We start from the raw sequence: 22,075 nt of genomic DNA, 5'->3' as shown, positions 1-22,075 counted from the left end.
CGCCAGATCTCATTATAGATGGTTGTGAGCCACCACCTGGGTGATTGAAGGACCTCTGGAAGAACAGCCAGTGCTCTTAACCTCTGAGCCATCTCTCCAGCCCAAGAAACTATGTGTTAGGACTCTAATAGCTCATTTTTTTTTTCTGTTTTACTGGGAAATTAAAAAAATTCAGAACAGTGGGCACAACGAGAGTGACAGTTGCAGGTCAGGAGGTTCAGTGGTCTGAGATCACCTGCAGGGCAACAGGAAAGCCAGACTTAGAACAGAGCTAAGCAAGGGCAGAACATGCAGGGCCTTGTGCACCAGGCACACAAAAACAGGTTTTAAAGAACAATAGAGCCGGGCAGTGGTGGCGCAGGCCTTTAATCCCAGCACTCGGGAGGCAGAGGCCGGCGGATCTCTGTGAGTTCGAGGCCAGCCTGGCCTACCAAGTGAGTTCCAGGAAAGGCGCAAAGCTACACAGAGAAACCCTGTCTCAAAAAACCAAAAAAAAAAAAAAAAAAAAGAACAATAGAATCACAGGAAGGCTTTAACAGGAACTAGCATGATATGATTTCTTAAAACTTACAAGACTGCCACTGGAGAGTCTGCTGAGTGGAAAGGACCTAGGCTGGGCTCTCAGAACTGCCCCATATGGGGTGACTCACAACTCCACTCCAGTTTCAGGCACCCAAATGTCCTCTTCCAGTCTATATATGCTCTGCATTCGTGTGCACACACCCACAGACAGACACACATGCGTGTACATAATTAAAAATAAGTATTTATAAAACTTTAAGTGAGTGTCTTCTATGTGAATCTGGACAGCTGGACAGAAGCAAGAAAATCAGTAGCAGTCTCTTTCAGTAGCGCAAGCAGAGGGGGAGATGTTGGGAACCAAGCCCATGGAAGAAGACATGAAAAGTAATGATGAGTTCAAACAGTGGGGCGGCAAGGAATTTGCTGCTGGTCTTGATTAGCATGTAAGACAAAGCAGTTAAGACAAGTTCATGGAGGCTCTGTTGGCCAACCATGGGGAAAGCAAACTCATTGTTTAAAGTTTGGAAGGCTGAGAGAGGAGACAGGCATTCTTATGAATTTTGTTTTGTTAATATTAAGTCTTGAATTAGACAATCTAAGAGTTAAGTAAGCAGTTGGATATATGGAGATCAGGGATAAAGACCTACAGGGAAGTAATTTACACATAGTATTTAAACACACAAGATAACATCACATAGCAAAGCCCTGGGATAGAGAAGCTGACTCAAGACAAAGCCTGGGGTCATTCCAACATTTAGAACCTGAGAAAAAGAAATGGAAGAGGACTAGAAGGAGGAAAAGGGAGAGGAGGAAGGGGAGGAGGAGGAAGAGGAGAAGAAAGAAGAGGAGGAGGAGGAGGTAAAAATATAACAGGGGCTTAGAAAGAACAGTGATTGAGGTAGAAGACAAACTAGGAGAGTGTCATGACTTAGAAGTCAGTGTAAGGCAGTGTCTCAAGAATGAAGGATGGAGGTGTGGCTGGAGAGATGGCTCAGCAGTTGAGAGCACTGGTTGCTCTTGCAGAGGACCCAGGTTTGGTTCCCAGTATTTGCATGGCAGCTCATAACCATCTGTAATGCCAGTGTCACAGGATCTAATGTCCTCTGAAAACACTGCATGCATGGGGTGGACCTATACACATGTAAAAAAAACACTCATACACATAAATTTAAAATCTTTTTTTAAAAAAGCAAAGATCAAGATAGTGTGAAAACAACAGCAACAACGTTAGCGGCGAGCTGAAGAAGGCTCGCACACTGCTTGGTGGGCCTGTAAATGTACAGCCACTTTGTAAAACATTTTGGTATTGTCTCAAATCTAGAGATACCCTAAGATCCATCGCCCTCTTCTGGCTCCGTGGGCATGCGCGCACGTACACACATGTAGACAACACACACACACACACACACACACACACACACACACACACACACACCATTTTTAAAAAGAAATAAGAGGCTTGTTTGGAAGACTGTGAGTTTACCTCTCGGACTCGGGGGCAAAGCTTTGCTTCTGGTGACTCATCCAGGCCTCTCCAGTACCTTCTGTTTATGGTTGTCTTTAGAGTGACTCTGGCTGGTGGTCGCTGTGGATGAAGCCTGTGGACTAAGGGACAGTCTGAAAGCCCCAGACTGTTTGAAATCACCAGACTGTGTTGCTTGTTCTCAGGAAGAAGTTCATGTGAATGGACGGCAGCTCACTTCCAGCTCTCACGTGCACCTGTTTTCATTGCCAACATTACTGAGAGCCGCAGTTCTTGAACGAACAGCGCGCCACTAACACAAACCCCTGCCGGGAAGAGCTACCTCCTGGGTGGGGGTCCTTACTGAGCCTGCTCTGCTGGCTCCCTCTGGGAGAGTCAGCGAGGCACCAGTGTATGTGCCGAGCATCTGCCCAGCCGGATTTAGTGAGAGTCCTCCTGCAGAGTTGGTGTTCGGTCACTTCCTGCAGAAGACAGCCACTTATGCAGATTCGCTGTTTGCACCGTGGAAGGGGGTCCAGGGGAACTGGCTTTCAGCAAAGTGGGGACAGGGGATAATTTCGAGGAGAGAGAGAGAGAGAGAGAGAGAGAGAGAGAGAGAGAGAGAGAGAGAGAGAGAGAGAGAGAGAGAGAGAGAGAGAGAGAGAGAGATCCACCCCTGGCTCCACGTCGTTGTCCTTCATTGTTGTCTTTGTTAGTAAAATATTTCTATCACTGCCCACCTGTCCCTGGTGGATTCCTTGTTGCAGAGCACAAGCACCTGGAAGTGCCAGCAGCTGCCCTCTGGCTGCACCACCCAGCTGTCTGCACGAGTCGGCGGGGGCGGGGCCTGTGACGTCAGGACTAGGCGGGCCCTGTCCCGGAAGAGGGCGCTGAGGACCAAGGAACTGGGAGATGGAGGCACCCCTGGTGTTGCTGGTGATGGGCGTGAGCGGCTGCGGGAAGTAGGTCGCGGAGGCCGCAGGCGGGCGGGAACTGGGAGGCGGTGGGGCGGCCTGAACCCCGGGAGACCTGCCGAGGTCCCCTGCTCTCCTGCCCCGCTGGCCGCTCCCCAGGGTCACCACGGGTGAAACGCCAAGGTCCTGTTGATGGTGGCTAGCAGCCGGGGAACGAAGGTCGGGCATAGAGAGAGGCTGCTGGAGTACAGAGTGGAAAGTTGTAACGGGAGAGACGAGTCCCGCCACAACTTTCAGCTTCAGTCTTAACGAACCTGGGCCTGGGGACATCTTAGAGAGAGCAAGGTGGGAGGGTGCAAAGTCCCAAGCAAGAGGTAAACCTTGTCCCGGGTCTTTACAAAGCTTTGTCTGGTTGGGCAGATGGTCTCCCTACTGGGTGAGTTTCTGGATTTTTCTGAATAGACTTTGAAAAGTGAAGATCACTCTGCAAGGTATCGTCTTCTTTGATCATGTTCCTGGCTTAAGAAGGAATGTTCATATGCAAAGTGCCAGAACTATGCAAAGTGCCAGAATTCTGCAAAATATGCAGTTTCTTCTCAGCCCAGGGCAGCCAGTTTAGAATTAAGCAAGCAGTAGGCACTTGGTTTGATAGACACCATCAGACTGCACCGGGTATAATCCAAAAGACACCAAACTGCAACATACAATCATAGGCATCACAACATCACATCATCTGGTGAACTAGAGCCTTTTACGGGTCACTGTGTCTTTCTGAGGACTTTCTAAACCATGAGGTAGCCTTTTAAAATGAAAGACTTATTTTTATTATTTTTAAGTGTGTGTGTGTGTGTGTGTGTGTGTCCGCACCTGCACACAGTAGTGCAGGTGCCCTCCGAGGTATCTTATCCTCTGGAGCTGGGTGGCAGTGAGCCAATCCATATCGGTTCTGGGAACTGATCTCAAGTCCTTTGCAAGAGCAGTATGTATTCTTAACCAGTAAGCCATCTCCCCAGTCCTAGAAGGTAGCTTTATGTTTCCAAAATTACTAAGTAGTGTTTAATTTGAGAGAGAATTTTTGATGTGCAGTTAAGGCTGGCCTTTCAAATGCAGGGATCTTCCTGCCTAGTTTTCTAGGTGCTGGGATCACAGGCATAGTCCATCATTCTCTGCTTCAAAAACCAAGACTCAGAACTAAAAGTGAAATGGAACACAGAGCCCAGAGCTGTAGGTGTAATTCAGTGGTGGAGTGCTTGACTCTCATACCCTGAGTTCAATCCCAGCGCCACAAAAATGAACAGAAATCACAGAGCCTGAAAATCCCGGCTGTTGTATAATAGGGAAACCTGTTTGCTGTGTTCATTGTCTCTTCCCCCACCAGAGACCCTTTCTGTCTTGTCCAGAACAGCACCTATCCCATAATAAGTGCTCAGATTGTCCTTGTCACAGAGACTGGAAGGATGAGCCAGAGGACCTTAGCATTGTTTATTTTCTTATATTTTAACATCATAGTAAAGCCATCTCAGCTTCTGCTAGGATAAGCTTAAGCCTTTCAAATCTGGTTTTCTTCATTTCTTCCCTCTCCCCGATGGCCTACTGTCTTCCAAAGTGTCTTTTAGTCCAACCTGCTGGGAGAGAGACATCTGGGTCCTGAAGTTTGGTTTGCAAGCTTACATCCAGCCATTGCTTATGAGCCCCACACTACGCCTTGTTCCTACTGTGGTCCCTTGTGCATGTCCTCGCATCCAGGTCCTCTAGTTTAGATCTGGATGGAGCAGGGAGAGTGGCTTTTTCCTTTCCCTCCTGCCTCCTTTCTGCCAGTTGACACGTAACTTAGCTCTTCTATAATCAAATGTTTCTCTCCCACCTGCCTGTCCTTAAATACCTGGCAGCCACTTCCCAAATAATTGACTCAGAGGCTTAATATTACTTATAAATGATCAGCCGAGAGCTCAGGCTTATTACTAGCTAACAGTTACACTTAAATTACCTCATAATTCTTACCTATGTTTAGCCACGTGGCTTGGTAACTTTTCTCAGTACAGCATTCTTATCTTGCTTCTTTACATCTGGCTGGTGACTCCTGACCCCATCCTTCCTCTTCCCATCATCCTTAGTTTGGTTGCCCTGCCTATATTTGCTGCTTGGCTACTGGCCAAGTGTTTTATTTATTTTATTAAACCAATTTGAGTGACAAATCTTTACAGTGTACAAGAGGATTATTCCACATCACTCTTCTTTTAGACTATAGTTGGTGCTAACATGTTTATTCATAGTTAATCTAACTTGATCTTAAGTATGATTTTTTTTTTTCCTGTGCAAAACTCTGGTTTGGGTCCGGTGTGGTGCACTCACCTTAATTAAAGTACAGTATAGTGGTCTCTCTCTTCTTTGTCTTTTGGGAACTGCTAGGTGATACATACTCAATAAAAATTGGCTGAATTGGGATTGGAGAGACGGCTCAGTTAAGAGCACTGGCTGCTCTTCCAGAAGACCTGGGTTCAATTCCCAGTAATAACATGGTGGCTCACAATGGTCTATAACCCAAGTTCCAGACCCTCTTCTGACCTCCCTGGGCACTGCACGCATGTGGTACACTAACTTACATGCAAACAAAACACCCATATACATAAAGTTCTCTTAGTTGGCTGAATAAACTAGAGATGAATGGACAACTTGTGTAGTTCGGTTCCCCTGAGCAAACTGAGGACTTGAGAAGCCCAGTTAGCTAGGAACAGTCATTTAATGACAGAATGACTGAGGCCCAGACCTCCACTTTTGAGGCCCCCAGTTCTCACTAGCACATTCTGTGGGACACCCTGTCTTAACAGGTGTTGGCCATTCTTGACTAACTGACCTTCTCTTTTATGTGTATGGTTTTTTGTTGTTGTTGTTTTGCCTGCATGTATGAGTGCCACATGGGTGTGGCACACAAGGAAGCCAGAAGAGGGCATCAGATCCCTGCCATGTGGGTGCTGGAAATCGAACCCAGGGCCCTTGGAAAAGCAGCCAGTGCTCTAACTGCTGAGCCTCCTCTCCAGCCCCTTATGCGTATCTAGTAAACTAACAATGCTTTGATGTGTTTATGGGCCCCCGAACTTTACACAGTGCTGCATGGTACTAAATTTCTTATTAAAAACCCCTCTCTCACTGGGTGCATCAAGCACTCCTGGGAGGCCCAGGAGTAGTTGGCCAACACAAAATAGTATTTTTTAAAAAATAAAACCAATCCTCTCTTGAATTTTTGATAAAACTACCACTTTATTCATTTGGTATTCTCTCTCAAAAGATGAGCATCTATAGGAACTAAAACAACGACTCTCTGTTGTCATTGTTTGTTGTTTTTTTTTTTTTTTTTGAGTCAGTGTCTCAGTGTGCCATCCAAACTGGCCTGGAACTGACTACCTTCCTGCCTCCACCTCTCGGATCCTGGGATTACAAGTGTGTGCCAAAACAAGTAACTATGAAACACCGATTATTGAGAAAATGCTTTGTTGTTGTTAGTTTGTTTGTGTTGTGGACCTCCAAGTGTTGGGATTACAGACAGGCATGCACCACCACACTGGCTCAGTGGTCTAATTAGTTCTGATAAACTGCTTTCTGGATAATACATCTTAGGACAGTGAAGGTTGTCTCTAGACTCCAGGGTTAAGGGCATCTCTGCTTTAGGACCACAGAGGGACCTGCACATTAATGTGACAGCTGCTCCTCTCTCAGGCATCCTCTCAAAACAGCTGGCACTTACATGTGTTGAGTAGAAATGGACACATCTGTATTCTTTCCACAGATCTACCGTGGGTGCACTGCTGGCCTCTAAGGTAACGTCCCTCATCCATTGTGCTCTGGTCCATGGCTTCCTCCCTTTCTTTTGACCTATGGTTTGTGCAGATGCCTTAGCATGGCAATCTAGGTTTCTTCTTGGTGTTTATAAGTGAGAGGGGCAGCCTCAGACCAGTGATTTCTTTTTTATTTTTTGAGACAGGGTTTCTCTGTATAGCTTTGGAGCCTGTCCTGGAACTCACTCTGTAGACCGGCTGGCCTCAAACTCACAGAGATCTGTCTGGCTCTGCCTCCTGAGTGCTGGGATTAAAGGCATACTCCACCACTGCCTGGCTAGACCAGTGATTTCTATACCTGCCTGCCAGTAAGCTCTTGGTGACTGTTTATGGGTCTTGCTGATGCTACATACACCTCTCCCTTCATTCCTAAAGCTGGGATGGAAATTCTATGATGCCGATGATTACCACTCTGAAGAGAATCGGATGAAGATGGGAAAAGGGGTACCTCTGAGCGACCAGGTAACGTTGGCCGTGGGTGTCCAGTATCTCTGCATCATGCCTCCTTGTCTAGTAGCCTAGAACCTGAGCTTGTCCATGAACTGGGGCCCAGGAGTGAGCCACCTTCTCCCCTATCTTGTGCACAGCCAGCCACAGCTTGTTGCAGGATTTTAACCTCTAATCCCCAAGTGAGCAGAGGCTCCTTTGTGCTCAGACAGGGAAATTGGTGCCTCCTAGGTTCTTTCCCCTTCCCCACACCATCAAGTTCTGGTGAACTCCAAGGCAATAGTGATCATACAAATTCAATGTGGCCATGTGTCTTAATTACTTTCCTGTTGCTGTGCACCATGACCAAGGCATCTTAGAAAAGCGTTTAATTGGGTTTACAGCTTCAGAAGATTAGAGTTCATGATGGTAGAGCAAAGGCAAGACAGCAGGAACAGCTGAAATGTCCAATAATTGATCTGAAACAGGAGGCAGAGAGCACATTGGGAATGCACAAATCCTGCTCCCAACGACACACTTCCTCCAAGGAGGCCATACCTTTTCATCCTCCCCCCAAAGTTCCATCAAATAGGGACCAGTATCTGAGCCTATAGGGGCCGTTCTCACTCAAACCATGGCACCAGGTACCATGTCTGAGACCCTTTAGGCTTTTAACTGATCTCACATTATGTGGAGTCTCTTTTAGAAAAGTGTTAGGTACTCCTCCGTGTCCACAGGAACCTCTCAGCTCCTCAGTCCCTCCTGTGACCATGCTCTTCCTCATAGGGCTTTTGTGTCCACTGCCCCACTGCTATCTGGAATGTTTCCTCCTTCACTGAGTGACCGATGTTCATCCTTAATATCTCAGCTCCTAGGCCACTCCTTGGGGATGCCTACTAAAAGGCCATACTGTAGCTAGAGTTTTCCTGCCTGGCCCACAGTCAGAACAAATCTCTCTCACCTGCCAGTCCCACAGCCGCTCAAACCCAAACCAAGTAAACACAGAGACTTAAATTGCTTACAAACTGTATGGCCGTGGCAGGCTTCTTGCTAACTGTTCTTACAGCTTAAATTAATCCATTTCCATTAATCTATACCTTGCCACGTGGCTCGTGGCTTACCGGCATCTTCACATGCTGTTTCTCATCCTGGAGGCTGGCAAGTGTCTCTCTGACTCAGCCTTCCACTTCCCAGCTCTATTCTCCTCCTTGTCCCACCTATACTTCCTGCCTAGCCAATGGCCAATCACTGTTTTATTTACTGACCAATCAGCAACACATTTGCCATACAGAACATCCCACAGCACTCCCCCCCCCCGCTTTTTTTTTTCAAAAAGGAAGGTTTTAACCTTAACAAAGTAAAATTACATATAATTTGGGAATTTGGGCGTAGCTTCTCTTACTACTTCCTGCTGGAGGGGGATGCTGTATCTTATGGGGACATAAAGAAAATTTTAGAATTTATGGAATAATCCATGAGGCTGTATTGTCTGAGCCAGTTGCCTTCAAACCATTCTGGATGTTGGGTCATCTGGGCCATGGTGTCATCGGAGACCTTTCAGGGGGTCTTGGCTGGTCAAACCTGATGTATCTGAATCTGGAACAAATCCATAGCCTTTGGCTTTCTGTGGGAACAAAAGCAGAGTCTCCTTTCCAAAGTAACATATCCTTACATCCAAATTTTGAAGTCAAGGTATCTTTAAAATATACATTTTGGTTTAACTCAGCTTCTTTTACAATCAAATATCTCTCTGCAGTTAAGAATCCCAAAGACAACACAATCCAGATTCTCTGTGTAAAATTCATCTTTATGTGGCTTATTTTTTATATTAAATTTAATGTCTCTTTAAAGACTTTATTTTTTAAAACTATGTATTTGTTTATATAACTGTATATATCACCTTTTTTGTCTCTTTCAAGCCTAAGTATATTTTACACACATTATGTAAACTATTACATCTGAATCTGTCTTATTGTGAATCTATTGCTTTAAACTGCAGCAGCTGTGGCTGCTGGCTCCGCCCACCTCAGCTTCCCAACATGGTGGTGGTAGTTTACCACCAGCTCTGGGAGCTATCGTGGGTCTCTATGCTTTTATCCAAGCAGCGTGTAGCCCAGAAACCTCTTTTTTTGTTTTGTACTAGCAAAGGCTAAATCCACCATGCAGCTTAATGTGCCACTTGCAGAGGCCTCATTCCCACCATACAGCAGCAGGTCGAGCACGCATACAGAACATCCCACAGCACTCCCCCCCCCCCCCCCCGCTTTTTTTTTTTTCAAAAAGGAAGGTTTTAACCTTAACAAAGTAAAATTACATATAATTTGGGAATTTGGGCGTAGCTTCTCTTACTACTTCCTGCTGGAGGGGGATGCTGTATCTTATGGGGACATAAAGAAAATTTTAGAATTATGGAATAATCCATGAGGCTGTATTGTCTGAGCCAGTTGCCTTCAAACCATTCTGGATGTTTGGCTAGAATTTTCCTGCCTGGCCCACAGTCAGGACAAATCTCTCTCACCTGCCAAGTCCCACAGCCGCTCAGACCCAACCAAGTAAACACAGAGACTTATATTGTTTAAACTGTTTGGCCTAATGGCTCAGGCTTCTAGCTATCTAGTTCTTACATCTTAAATCCCACAGCAACATACCTTCCCTGTTGGGCTGAAGGTTTGATAATCCACAGGGTATGGGAGTGGTGCAGTGTGGTCGAGGTGGGTGGTGGTGACAACACTTGTACAGAATCCCAGGAAAGGAGATAGAACTTTCTTGGATGGCCTTGTCAAGGCTGAGTCACCTTCTGCTACACAGGCCTAGGAGCTGCTTTACACAATATACCTGAGAGGCTGGAGAAGTGACTCAGTGGTTAAGAGCACTTGCTGCTCTTCCAGAGGACCCGGGTTCAGTTCCCAGCACCCACATGGCAGCTCATAGCTGCCTGTAACTCCAGTTCCAGGGGATTCCTCCACTCTTTTCTGGCTTCTGAGGGCATGCACTCAGTGCACTTATACACACACACACACACACACACCGGCGAAACATTCACATGAAATAATTAATACTTAAAAAAAAGAAAAAAATATATACCCAAGAAGTTAAAATTAAGAAGCTTATAAATAATCTTTTTCATCCCCATTAGTTCTTGAATGTTGTAGGAAACCTTGGCTAACCACAAGGTATTGCAAGAGTCATTTTGAAAGATTTTAAGTGCTACATTAAGAAGTTAGCTCGGCAGGGTGGTGCTTGAGCACACCTTTAATCCCAGCACTCCAGAGGCAGAGGCAGGAGGATCTCTGAGTTCAAAGCCAGCCTGATCTACAGAGGGAGTTCCAAGACAGCCAGGGCTACACAGAGAAACCCTGTTGGGGGTGGGAGGGTTAACTCAAGGGTTGGGATAGAACTCAGCGGCAGAGCATGTGCTTAGCTACAGGTTCTGATTAGATTCATTGAAAGACTATATTAGCTACAGTAAGAAGTGTGTGAGCATCAAAGCTGGGGAGACATTTACACAGTGGGGGGGGGGATTTAGAGAGGGTATAAAGTAATGTAGCTTAAGGGGACTTATATTATGAAAGAGCCATTGATACCAGAACCAAGGAACTGCTTCTGTGGTTGTAGGCAGTGGGCATGGCCCTCAGGCTGTCCATGCCCAGTTCCCATTAAGGTCTCTGGAGTTAGCATTTGTGACTATGGTACTACTGTTTCTGTACAAGAAATACCTGGGAAAGCTTGTAATTCCTGCTCTAATTTCAGGACAGGATCCCATGGCTCTGCAGCTTGCATGACATTTTACTAAGGTAAGAAGTCATCTGGCTCCTGGTATAATCCAGTAAATTAAAAAAAAAAAAACCACTTCTGAAATTAGAACCAGCTGCATCAGCGTGGAGCCAAACACTTATGCAAACCAGGTACTCACTTAGCTCTGTCCTGTGGACAGCTTTCCAAGGGCCACTTAACAAGCGAGGAACTGATGCCTGGAGATGGAACACTTGAGCCCAAGACTACTCAGTTCACTGAGGAAGGTTGAGAGCATCCCAGGCTTAATCTCCATTTTCAAGTAACATTTTACATTGGCAGGGACTAGTTCACCACCTAGAATTGGCACAAAGTATCTCCATTCTTCATTTCTTATATTTTGAAAACAGAGATGTGGCCTCAGGACAGCATGTTGTTCTAGCCTGTTCAGCACTGAAGAAAATGTACAGAGACATCTTGATACATGGAAGAAATGATGTGCCTTTGGAAAGTGATGAGTCAGCAAAGGAAAAGCTGGCTGGCAAACAGCTCTTGGTGGTCTACCTCTGTGGGTCGTTTGAGATCATTTCCAGACGCTTGTTCCAACGAAAAGGACATTTTATGCCTCCTGAGTTACTGCAGTCTCAGTTCAGTATTCTGGAGCCCCCATCAGCTCCTGAAAACTTCATCCAAGTCAACGTGGACCAAAGTCTCTCAGAGATCGCTGATGCCATTATGGAGGAGCTGCAAATGAAGTAATCACTTCACACCTGTGGTTTACAGCGCACTCTGGTTCCAAGCTCCTCACCAGTGTGTATTCTAAATGCCGAATTGAGAACAAACCACAGTGCGTGGAGATCGTTGTCTGACTGTATTACAGGAGTCTGTGGTATGCTTGGCATCCTGCAGGTGTGCCAGGAGGGGAGGATATCAAAAGCTAAAGCTGAAACTTAAGTTTCAATTCATGTATAATGCAACCAGATTGTCAGTGGAAATTCTGTAATCAATGCTAGAAATTACTACCATTCAAAAGAACAATGCTCATGCTTGTGTTTGTACAAATGAATGAAATATGTTGTCCTGGAAATCCGCTGGAAATTGGTCTCAGCAATAGAAACCAAAAAAAACCAGCCACCCACTGCAAGTCATTTCACACCACACTGCCTTTCGTTTTTTGAAACATGGTTTCTCTGTGGAACAGCTCTGGCTGTCCTGGAACTCACTCTGTAGACCATCCTCAAGCTCAGAGAGAGCCGCCTGCCTCTGCCTCCCAAGTGCTGGGATTAAAGGTGTGGGCCACCACTGCCCAGCTGCAGTGACTGTTTTTAAATATTTAGGTTAGCATACAAAATCTAGGCTTCATTTTCTTTTGTTATTACTGTTTATATCTTTCTTTATTCTTGTGACTATTTTTTATTAAGAATATTTTTATCCATTTTACATACGAACCACAGATCCCCCTCTCATCTCTCTTCCTACTCCCCGCCAGCCTTTCCCCTCAACCCAGCCCCGATTACCTTCTCCGAAAAGGTAAGGCCTCCCATGTGGAGTCAGCAAAGCCTGGTACATTCATTTGAGGCAGGTATTATGACTATCATTTTTTGGGGGGCGGTGGGGGTGGGGGGAGACAGAGACTCACTATGTAGCCCTGGTTGGCCTTAAACTCACAGAGATCCACCTGCTTCTGCCACCCCAGTGCTGGGATTAAAGGTGTGCATTGCCATAACTGGCTTCGTCTTCACACATACTTTGTTATTATACTTTGTTCTAATTCATTCCCCTCCCCTGTGTTGCCTGCTCCTCTCTGGCTGGTTCCCTTCCTTTCCCCAGGTGACCACCTTCCTGCATTTATGGTTTCTTATCCTTTCTCAACATCTCTTCCTGCGTGTTTGAGCGTGGACATAATATATATATATAAAACTTGAAGTCCTGCTTGGGAGAAAATATGGGCCTTTTTACAACCACGTAAAACTCCATTGTGTACATACACCACATTTTAACTTTTTGTTTGCTGGCTCCGTTTCCTGATAGGGGTTACAAATAGCTGACTTGCTAACAGAATCCAAGGGCTCTTTTGGTTGAATAGTGAGTGTGAAGGATCATCTTGACTGTCAACCTGACAGACTTAGAATCACCATGGGGAATAGCTACGATGGATTTTCTTTCTTCTTGTTTTTAAAAATCACTGTTTTAGCCGGGCGGTGGTGGCGCACGCCTTTAATCCCAGCACTCGGGAGGCAGAGCCAGGCGGATCTCTGTGAGTTCGAGGCCAGCCTGGGCTACCAAGTGAGTTCCAGGAGAGGCGCAAAGCTACACAGAGAAACCCTGTCTCGAAAAAAAATAAAAAAAAATAAAAAAAAAAAATAAAAATCACTGTTTTGTCTGTTTTTTGAGACAGTGCCTCTCTGTTATCCTGGCTGTCCTGGAGCTCCCTACAGTGACCAGGCTGGCCACAAAATCAGAGATTAAAGGTACGTGAGGCTAATGATGTGGGAAGACCCACCCCAGTGTGGGCAACACTACTCCACGGGCTTGGGTCCCACACTGAGTAAAAGTACATGAGTTGAGAAGCAGACTTCACTGCTCTGTGCTTCCTGACTGGATGCAATGCGACCAGTCATCACCAGCTCAAGCCTCCATGCTGTCCTTTGCCATGGACTGTATCCTGTCAAACTGAAGCCAGAGGAGCCCACCCTGGCTTCCCCGAGCTGCTGCTTGCCAGGTGCCTGGTCCCAGCAACAAGGAAAGTTACCTGTCACACAGCTGGCACTCCTGGGAAAACAGGAAGCTTTCTGTTCTTCCTCTTTGCCAAGTTATTTGGAACATGTTCTCTTTGGTTTCAGACTTGACATGGTCCAATCCTGCCAGAGGAAGATAAGAGTTCCCCACATGGGCCAGGCATGGTGATGCTCACCTTTAATCCCAGCATGCCAGGAGCAGCCAAATCTTCAAGTTCCAGGCCAGCCTGGCCTACATACTCAGTTCCAGGCTAGCCAGAGCTACACAGTGAGACCTTGCCTCAAAATAACAAATAAAAATAAGAGTTCCCCACACCAAGCAATAGAGGAAGGAACCGTGATGTATTCGCTGAGCCACATCTATGGTATGTCTTCTGAAAGGCAGGAGGATGATAACACAAAGCTGTGCTTCTTAGATAGCTCCATTTGGAGGGAAAGGGAAAGACAGGTCACCTTGTGTTATCAGGCTAGACTCCTCATGAGGAAGAAAGGACATGGCAGGAACCTTGGGACTTGGTAGAATGTCCCTGTGCCCCACTCCCTTCCCGTGACAGAACTGAAAGCATATCCCAGATAAGATTTGTATCAGATCACCACAGACGTGCCACAGTTGGACCTTAGACCCTCTGTCATGTGACAAGAAAATGTAAAGAGGAAGGCACTGGTTCCCAACATCCAATGCACTTTAGTATTGATATCTCAGGGCTGCAGATATAGCTCAGGGTAGAGCACTTGCCTAGCATGTTCGAGGCCCGAGTCTGAGCCCCAGCACTACAGAGACCATGCCTTCCCAGCAAGTACACTAACCCATCTCAATCAGGGTGCTCCAGTGGCTGACCCGAGAGCCTTACAACTGTGAAGAGCAGCCTGGCCCAGGACCGGGGCCAGCTCTGGCCAATCAGACCCATCTGGATATGCAGTTTATGTAGACCACCACCTGGAAGGAAGCAGCAGAGACTTTTCATTAGGGTCAAGTTCAGAGCTGGTGGGTTCAGACCAAGCCAAAAACCCACTGGACAATTCACACAAATCTACAGAACTCCAGGTGAGAACTCAGAGAAGACCAAAGGAAGAACAGACCACAGAAAGGGGTGGGGTGAACTGGGCTTAGAATACAGGAAAGGCCAGGCGGTGGTGGCGCATACCTTGAATCCCAGACTCTGGAGGCAGAGGAAGGTGGATCTCTGAATTCAAGGCCAGCCTGGTCCACATGGAGTTCCAGGACAGCTAGGGCTACACAGAGAAACCCTGTTGACACCCCCTCCCCCCGCCCTCCCAAAAAAAGAATACAGGATAGACTGAGCTTGCTAAGACGTTCTTCCCACAGGAAAAGGAAACTCTGTTTAATGTCATTTGAAGAGGCCTTGGGCCACCTCACAAGTGACAAAAGGTCAGTGGGAAGCAGCAGTGAGGCTGAGTCTGGGTAACACTGGAGACTGCGTTCCAAGAGAAAGCGCATTGGGAATCAGGCAAAGGTGGAACCTGAGCTGTCCAGGCTGGACTTGTCCTACTCAGAAAAGACCACACTTCTGACAGGCCTTAAACCTGTCTGGCAGGCAAGCTTTGGAGACTCAATCCATTTTGTCACCCCCTATATCTCAGAGTGCGATACAGTCAGCCACCATACTGAGAAGGGGATACTTATTGTTTGAGACCCAGGCACTCTGGGGACCAGAAAGCAAGCAGCAATCAGGGATCCTGGGGACTCCCTGCCACTGGGTTGCCATGGAAACAGCCACAAAGGCTTGAAAAGGGGGAGGGCCAGATGTAGACACAGTGAGAGGCTGGAACACACTGGAGAGCAGAGCCTGACTATAGAATGCAGTGCTCATCCACTTCTGTGGTGAGGGGAGGGACGAGCCTTTAGCTTGCACATTACCATGGAAACAGAAAGCTCTGAGCACAGGTCTAGGACTGCACATCTTTCCAGCCTCCTCCCCACAGGGCAGTTTGCTGCTGGGTGGGTCTATAAGTGCCCAAACCAACAGGCAGAACTTAGAGCTCCCTCCTCTCTCTTCCTGCATGCAGAACTCAGTGCTCGGCTTGCCGACCCCTCTGACACACTTCAGCTGGGACACTTACTACCTCTGGGTGTACAGAGGGGTGGAAGGGGATGCTCTGGAGGAAACAGGAACCGAAACAGGTTACAGGCTACAAAGCCCATGGGAGCCAGCAGCAGCTCCTGATGCATGGAGCCTGCAAAGTTCTAAGATTAACCCAGCAGTGACCCTGGCAGCTTAACATTGATCAGCCCAGGCCTCAGCCAGAGGGAGCCAAGAGGAATTGCAGTGAACTCCACCTACAGATGGAGTAAATCTCACGCAGAGGGTTGGGAGACTCATGTTAGAGGACCCGGAAAGAAGCTCCTACATTCATCGCCCATCCCCACATACACACAATCAACATTTTACCTTTTTATTATATTTGACTATTGTTTTCTTTTTATTAATTTTTATTTTGTGTTGTTCTTAACACTCCAATAGCTGAATTCAATGCTATTAAAATGACTGAAATGCTGCATAAAGAACTGGAAGCCTAGTTTTAAAAAATGATAAATGGGAGAGAGGCATGGTGGCACACAACTTTAATCCCAGCACTTGGGAGGCAGAGGCAGGTGGATCTCTGTGAGTTCAAGGCCAGCCTGATCTACACTGAAAGTCAGGTCACTCAGTCAGAGGTACATAGTAAGATCCTATCTCCATAAAAAACTGGAGGGATGGCTCAGCAGTTAAGAGTGCCTATTGTTCTTAAAGAGGGCCTACATTTGGTTCCCAGCACCCACATGGTGGCTCATAACCAGTTCCCGAAGAGCCAATTCCTCTTCTACCCCTGCAGGCTTCTGCATACTTGTGGTACATAAACATACTTTCAGAAACACACACATACACATAAAATTATTTTGTTTTAATCATGAATGACCTCAAGAGACTTCAAATCAAGTCAATTTATAATTTGGATGAGAAATTCAACTTCAATGAGAAATTCAGCAAAAAAGGATTCTAAAAAATAAAAACCAAAATATTGCAACATAAAGTTCAATACATCAACTCAATGGAAAGCATTACTGCTGTGGGATGGTCTGTATGTCAAGTGTGTTGCTGATTGGTTAATAAATAAATCACTGATTGGCCATTGGCTAGGCAGGAAGTATAGGCGGGACAAGGAGGAGAATAAAGCTGGGAAGTAGAAGGCTGAGTCAGAGAGACACTGCCAGCCTCCAGGATGAGAAACAGCATGTGAAGATGCCGGTAAGCCACGAGCCACGTGGCAAGGTATAGATTTATAGAAATGGATTAATTTAAGCTGTAAGAACAGTTAGCAAGAAGCCTGCCACGGCCATACAGTTTGTAAGCAATATAAGTCTCTGTGTTTACTTGGTCGGGTCTGAGCGGCTGTGGGACTGGCAGGTGAGAGAGATTTGTCCTGACTGTGGGCCAGGCAGGAAAACTCTAGCTACACATTACCAACAGACCAGCTTTCTCTACACATAAGGACTGGTGGGCCTGGTGTGCATACTGAACAGGCGGATCTCTGAGTTCAAGACCATCCTCAGCTACTGAGCCCCACCCCAAAAGGAAAAAATGTGGGGCCACAAAAAAATTGGCTATAGTAATGGTAGGGGGACAAGAAGGCACATCTATATTCTGTATTTAAAGACATTTTCACCTCACATTGCTGAAAGGAGTCCGCTGTATTTAGTTCATATGTACACAATTTTTGGTTCTGAGTCAGCACCCACCCCACCCTGCCCCTACAGCACAGACACCCCAGGAGGAATACAAGGCTGGCACTGGCAGATGTTAACTAGACTTGAGGTTCAAAGAACTGCCTGAGCCCAGACATGCAGAGAATGCCAAGAGATGGTGAAAGACATCACACGTCTTAGAGATCTGAGTCCCTAGAAGAAAGGGACAACACGGAACTCTGGAATGATTGGCTCTATGGTCCACCCCACCACACCCCTTGTAAGGCTGACTGACTGGAGAGAAGATATAAGGCAGTTTCCAGGCAGTTAGATTCTATTAAGATTGTTGGCTTTAATAGATTAGAGTCTAAAGTTCAGCCAGGTGTAGCAGCACAGGCCATTACTGCCAGCACTCAGGAGGCAAAGGCAGGCAGATCTTTGTGACTTTGAAGCCAGCCTGGTCTACATTGTGAGTTCCAGTCCAGCCAAGGCTATATAGTAAGACCTTGTCTCAAAAACCAAAAGCAAATGGAAACAAAGATTTCAGTTTGTCTCCACTCATTGGACATCCCAAGTGCCGGGAATAGGTTTCTGACATGCAATACCCACAGATTAATTTAAAATCAAACATGTTAAGAACCCCAGGTATCTCTGGAGCTCAGCTGTGTTATAGCATGTTACAGCAGCTTCCTTCTGAGCACATGCACGCACACTGCACCAGATGCTGCTGTGGCAGCCTGTCAGAACACAGTCCATGGATGAAGTCTGTGAGATTTCTGGGAGCTTGTGAGAAAACCCCAAGTATCCAAGACAAGAGTCTTGTAACCTCTGTTCCTCCATAACATGAATTGTTCCTGGATGTGCTTTCACGCCCCTCCCAGGTGTAGTAATTATTTCCAAGAATGGGTCGTCTTTGTGACTATGTACAACTGAACTTTTCTTGAATGGCTTTGCCTAGCCCTCAGAATATACATTGTCTGATGCCCTGAACAGTTAGCTGTTGTCAACTTTGGCCTCCCTGTGGGGCATGTTGGAATTACAGATGTTTGTGAACCACCTCTGAAACACCTCAGACCAGATTGGAGACTAGTATACGTTACGGAATGCAGGAGAAGGAAGTAAAGGGGAAATAAATAAAAAGGAGTAGTTTCTAAATCTCACATCCAAGTGTGTTCCTCAGGCCTTGCCCAGATCATTCCTGATCATCATGGTGTCCCCTTGGTTTACCATAACTACAGTCTAACCCCACCATGCCCACTGTGGTCCTGAGTACCAGCCAGCCTGTGAGTGAGCCAGCAGTGCTTCTCCATGGCTTCTCTGTCCTTCCTTGGCTAGGAGTTCCTTGATCAGAGGCAATGCTGTATGGAACAGCTAGCAGACCTTCCTTCAAATTCCTGCCTTGACTTCCCTCATTGATGGATCATGACCTGCCACTGTCGCAATCGACATTTTCTTCCCCTAAGTTGCTCTTGATCACAGTATCTCTCACAGTCTCAGCAATACAACTAGAACACATCTAGCCAGCCCAAGTGCCTGTGACCTCTTAACCTAGACTGCCACCCTGTTCTCTCTAGACCCTTGGTTCTCAATTAAGAATGGCAGAGCTAGGCTGAGGATGGCTCAGTTGGTGAAGTATCTACCACAGAAGCAGGAGCAGCTGAGTTGCATCCACTAAAAAGCCTGGTATGCTACACTGGCCTGTAATCCCAGGGCTAGGAAAGTGGAGACAGCCAGACTAGGCTCCTCAGTGAGTTCCAGGTTCAGAGATCCCGCCTCAACAAACAAAGGAAGGAAGGGAGTGATCAGGGAAAGAAACGTGACATTGGTCTCTGGCCTCTACACCCAAGTCCATAGATACACATGCCCACACTGACAAGCATGTTCACCACACAAAACACACCAGGAAAAAAAAAGCCTAAACTCTCTCATTCATTAATAACCACAAATTCTCGGTGGGACACAAAAATGACACCACTCTCAAGATAGTTAAGAATGTTACCCCTTGTAATGAGAGTGCCCACTCCTGGCCCAGATTCTACCACAAGGCTGTACTTCTTGCAGAACCTCCTCGCACTGGCAGGCAGTATGTTGTATGTACTGGCTCCACTACTGTCAGTACCAGACAGAATTGTATTTGACTGCTATCCTTGAGTGAGAGAACAAAGAGCTTCCGACTGAACAGCATCACCCCCAAAAGAGAAGACCCTTCCAGTCCTCTTCAGCCGTGACGTACCTTTGTAGCAGATGCCCAGATCCATCGACCCACGTATCCTCTCAGTATGCGATAAACAGGTCCAAAATGACAACGGTCTCCCTGTCACCTGTATATAATCAAGACTTAAAATACTACTTATACTCATTGTTCGCGGTTTCTTTTTTGCTTGTTTTCTGCTCTGTGGTATAATGACTTTGTTTAAAATGTCAAAAAGACCAGCAGATAGGACAAGAAAAAGAGGAAGCATTTATGTCCATCTATAGCACAGGAAGTCAACCTTCTGGAAAACCTGGACAGCGGTACACCATCTTATTAAAGAGTATGGTACTAGAATAACTACCAGATATGACCTGAAGAAACAGGAAGAGAAATTGTTGAAGGTCTGGGCTGAAAGTGAGCTAAGAGTAATGAAGAACAGAAAAACATGGCATTAAGCTAAAACTGAAGCACCCTGGTGAAGTACTTAAAGAGTGGACCCATCAGTGTTAGCAGTGAACACGTGCTGTTGGACAATGTGCTGCTTGTGAAACAGCCAATAATCGAGCAGAACTGTGAATATGCAAAGGCTGACTGCAGAAACTTAAAAGAAGGAATGGCATTAACATTTTAAAGATGTGTGGCAAAACAGCATCTACAGCAGAGAAATTCATGGACAACATGAATACTGAAGAAGCTCTGGACATTAACGATGAGCGAGGCTCCAGGTGTCCATTCATTTCACTCACTAGACTGTGGTAAACAGATGGACTGCCCTGCACTAAGATGGCCGTAACAGTGATGAAGACAATGTGGGGAACACTGCAAACATGCCTCTAGACACCGTGTGCAACCGTGTGTGGGCTTCCTGAGGGGCTGGGCTGTGTGCACTCATACCTGAAGGTCAAGTCCATTTATCAAAGACACTTCTGGGACAAAAAAAAGTCATTAACGAAGCAGATGACTCCAGAAGAAATATTTGAAAAAAAACAGTCAGCAACATATTCCCACACATCTCTAGAAGATCCATTTCCCAGTTCCTCAGCTATTTTTGATGTTTCTCACTTAAATCATACAAGGTACAGTAACACTTTAATGAGAAACAGTACTACACTGCTAACAGCTCATCTCGGTAGCCCGAGGAAGCCATTTTCTCCCACTGTATTAGTAGGTCATATTCTTCACTACTTATGTGTTAGTAAGTGTAAGGAAATGGTTGCTCACTGGTGGCATATATATTCAGCTAGGGTTATGGTGATGTCAAATAGCCAGATTGTCCCCATAGGGAGGAAAGTGAGACCTTTGCTTTCTGGTGAGCCAGTGAACACAAACTTTGTTTCATCCACAAAGTGATTAAAATACTGTGTATAAGGTATGTGTGAAACATTAATGAATTTTATGTCTAGACTTATATCTACTCCCTAGATATCTCATTAGACACAACTACTCTAAAACCCAAAACAACTGGAACTTTTGGTCCAGAGCATTTCAGACAAGAGATACTTTTAACATAATGAGATTTCTGCTGCCTGTAGTGAATACATACACATATTTAACTATGGACTTCAGAAGTAGGGTAAGTTCCTGGCACACTTTATGACACGAAGTACAGCGAGGTAAACTGAGCTCTGAGGAAGTTTCTGCTCCCTGTAATATTATCCTGTTCCCTTGCCACACTCCCTGGTAACAACTTCAATCTATTTCCATAGGTTGTCTTTGTTTTGACTACACACCGCTGCTGCCCCACAATAAAAGGAAATGCTGTTTAAAAAAAAAAAAAAAAAAAAAAAAACCCACAGAGGCTAGTGGATCTTTGTGAGTTCGAGGATAGCCAGGGATACATGGTAAGGCCTTGTCTAATTAATAATCCCTTTCATTACTATGGTTAAACCAAACTTGAAATCCAAGATTTGAGTATTTTTCCCTTTTCTTCTTTTGATACACAGAATTTCACTGTATATCCAGACTGGCCTCAAACTTTGGATCTCCCCCCAGTTACAGGCACATAGGATCCCAACTGGCTTGAAAGTAGAAATCCTGAACACACAGAGAGACCCAGCTGTCATGTGCCTGACTGTTTGCTATCTGGTAACTTTGGTTTAGAGTTTCAATTTCACCCCCTCCATTCTTTACTCAAATTGTTCTAAAGGACTTGACGTAAGAACAATCCATGCCTGCACTCAATGTTTTCTTAGCACTTCTAAGAATTCCAGCAACAGCTCTGCTGTTCGTACATGGGGTCATTCCTAAACAAACCTACTGGGAGCGGAAAGCATCAAGTCAAAGAACACTCGGTAACCTAACCTACTCGATGGCTCACTGTCACAACACTGCACTTGCAGTACAGGACGGCTCACATGTTATCGCGATACTCAGGAGACTTACTCAGGAGGAGGACCAGTGCAGATTCAGTCTAGGGATACATAGATAATGAATTTCTGAACAGCTGGATCTACGGAGTAATACCCTGTTGCATAAACCACTGCTGTACCCTCCGCCCCCACAAAGAAGAAATAGCCAACTTTTCACAAAATCTGGGATAAATTAAGCCAAATAGCCTTTACATTGAGAC

General features: G+C 45.9%; 1 protein-coding gene across 4 annotated transcripts; it reads left to right on the top strand.

The window, feature by feature from the left end:
* The first annotated feature begins 2,862 nt into the window (after positions 1 to 2,862).
* On the top strand, positions 2,863 to 12,894 carry Idnk (IDNK gluconokinase). Of its 4 annotated transcripts, XM_052728745.1 has the most exons (5): positions 2,863 to 2,946; positions 6,683 to 6,713; positions 7,107 to 7,193; positions 10,908 to 10,951; positions 11,300 to 12,894. In XM_052728745.1, exons 1-5 carry the CDS (start codon positions 2,897 to 2,899, stop codon positions 11,646 to 11,648), a joined length of 561 nt encoding a protein of 186 aa, XP_052584705.1. In that variant the 5' UTR covers positions 2,863 to 2,896; the 3' UTR covers positions 11,649 to 12,894. The 4 variants fall into 4 exon arrangements, with proteins under 4 accessions (XP_052584705.1, XP_052584706.1, XP_052584708.1 ...); XM_052728746.1 differs by lacking the exon at positions 7,107 to 7,193; XM_052728748.1 differs by lacking the exon at positions 10,908 to 10,951 and having other exon boundaries at positions 11,300 to 11,507.
* The last annotated feature ends 9,181 nt before the right edge of the window (positions 12,895 to 22,075 follow it).

Source organism: Peromyscus californicus, unplaced genomic scaffold (genome assembly GCF_007827085.1).
Source record: "Peromyscus californicus insignis strain IS unplaced genomic scaffold, ASM782708v3 Scaffold_8__1_contigs__length_139910024, whole genome shotgun sequence".
Classification (NCBI taxonomy): Eukaryota; Metazoa; Chordata; class Mammalia; order Rodentia; family Cricetidae; genus Peromyscus; species Peromyscus californicus.
The sequence above is the reverse complement of the archived record's forward strand: the minus strand, read 5'-3'. Positions and strand labels throughout refer to the sequence as shown.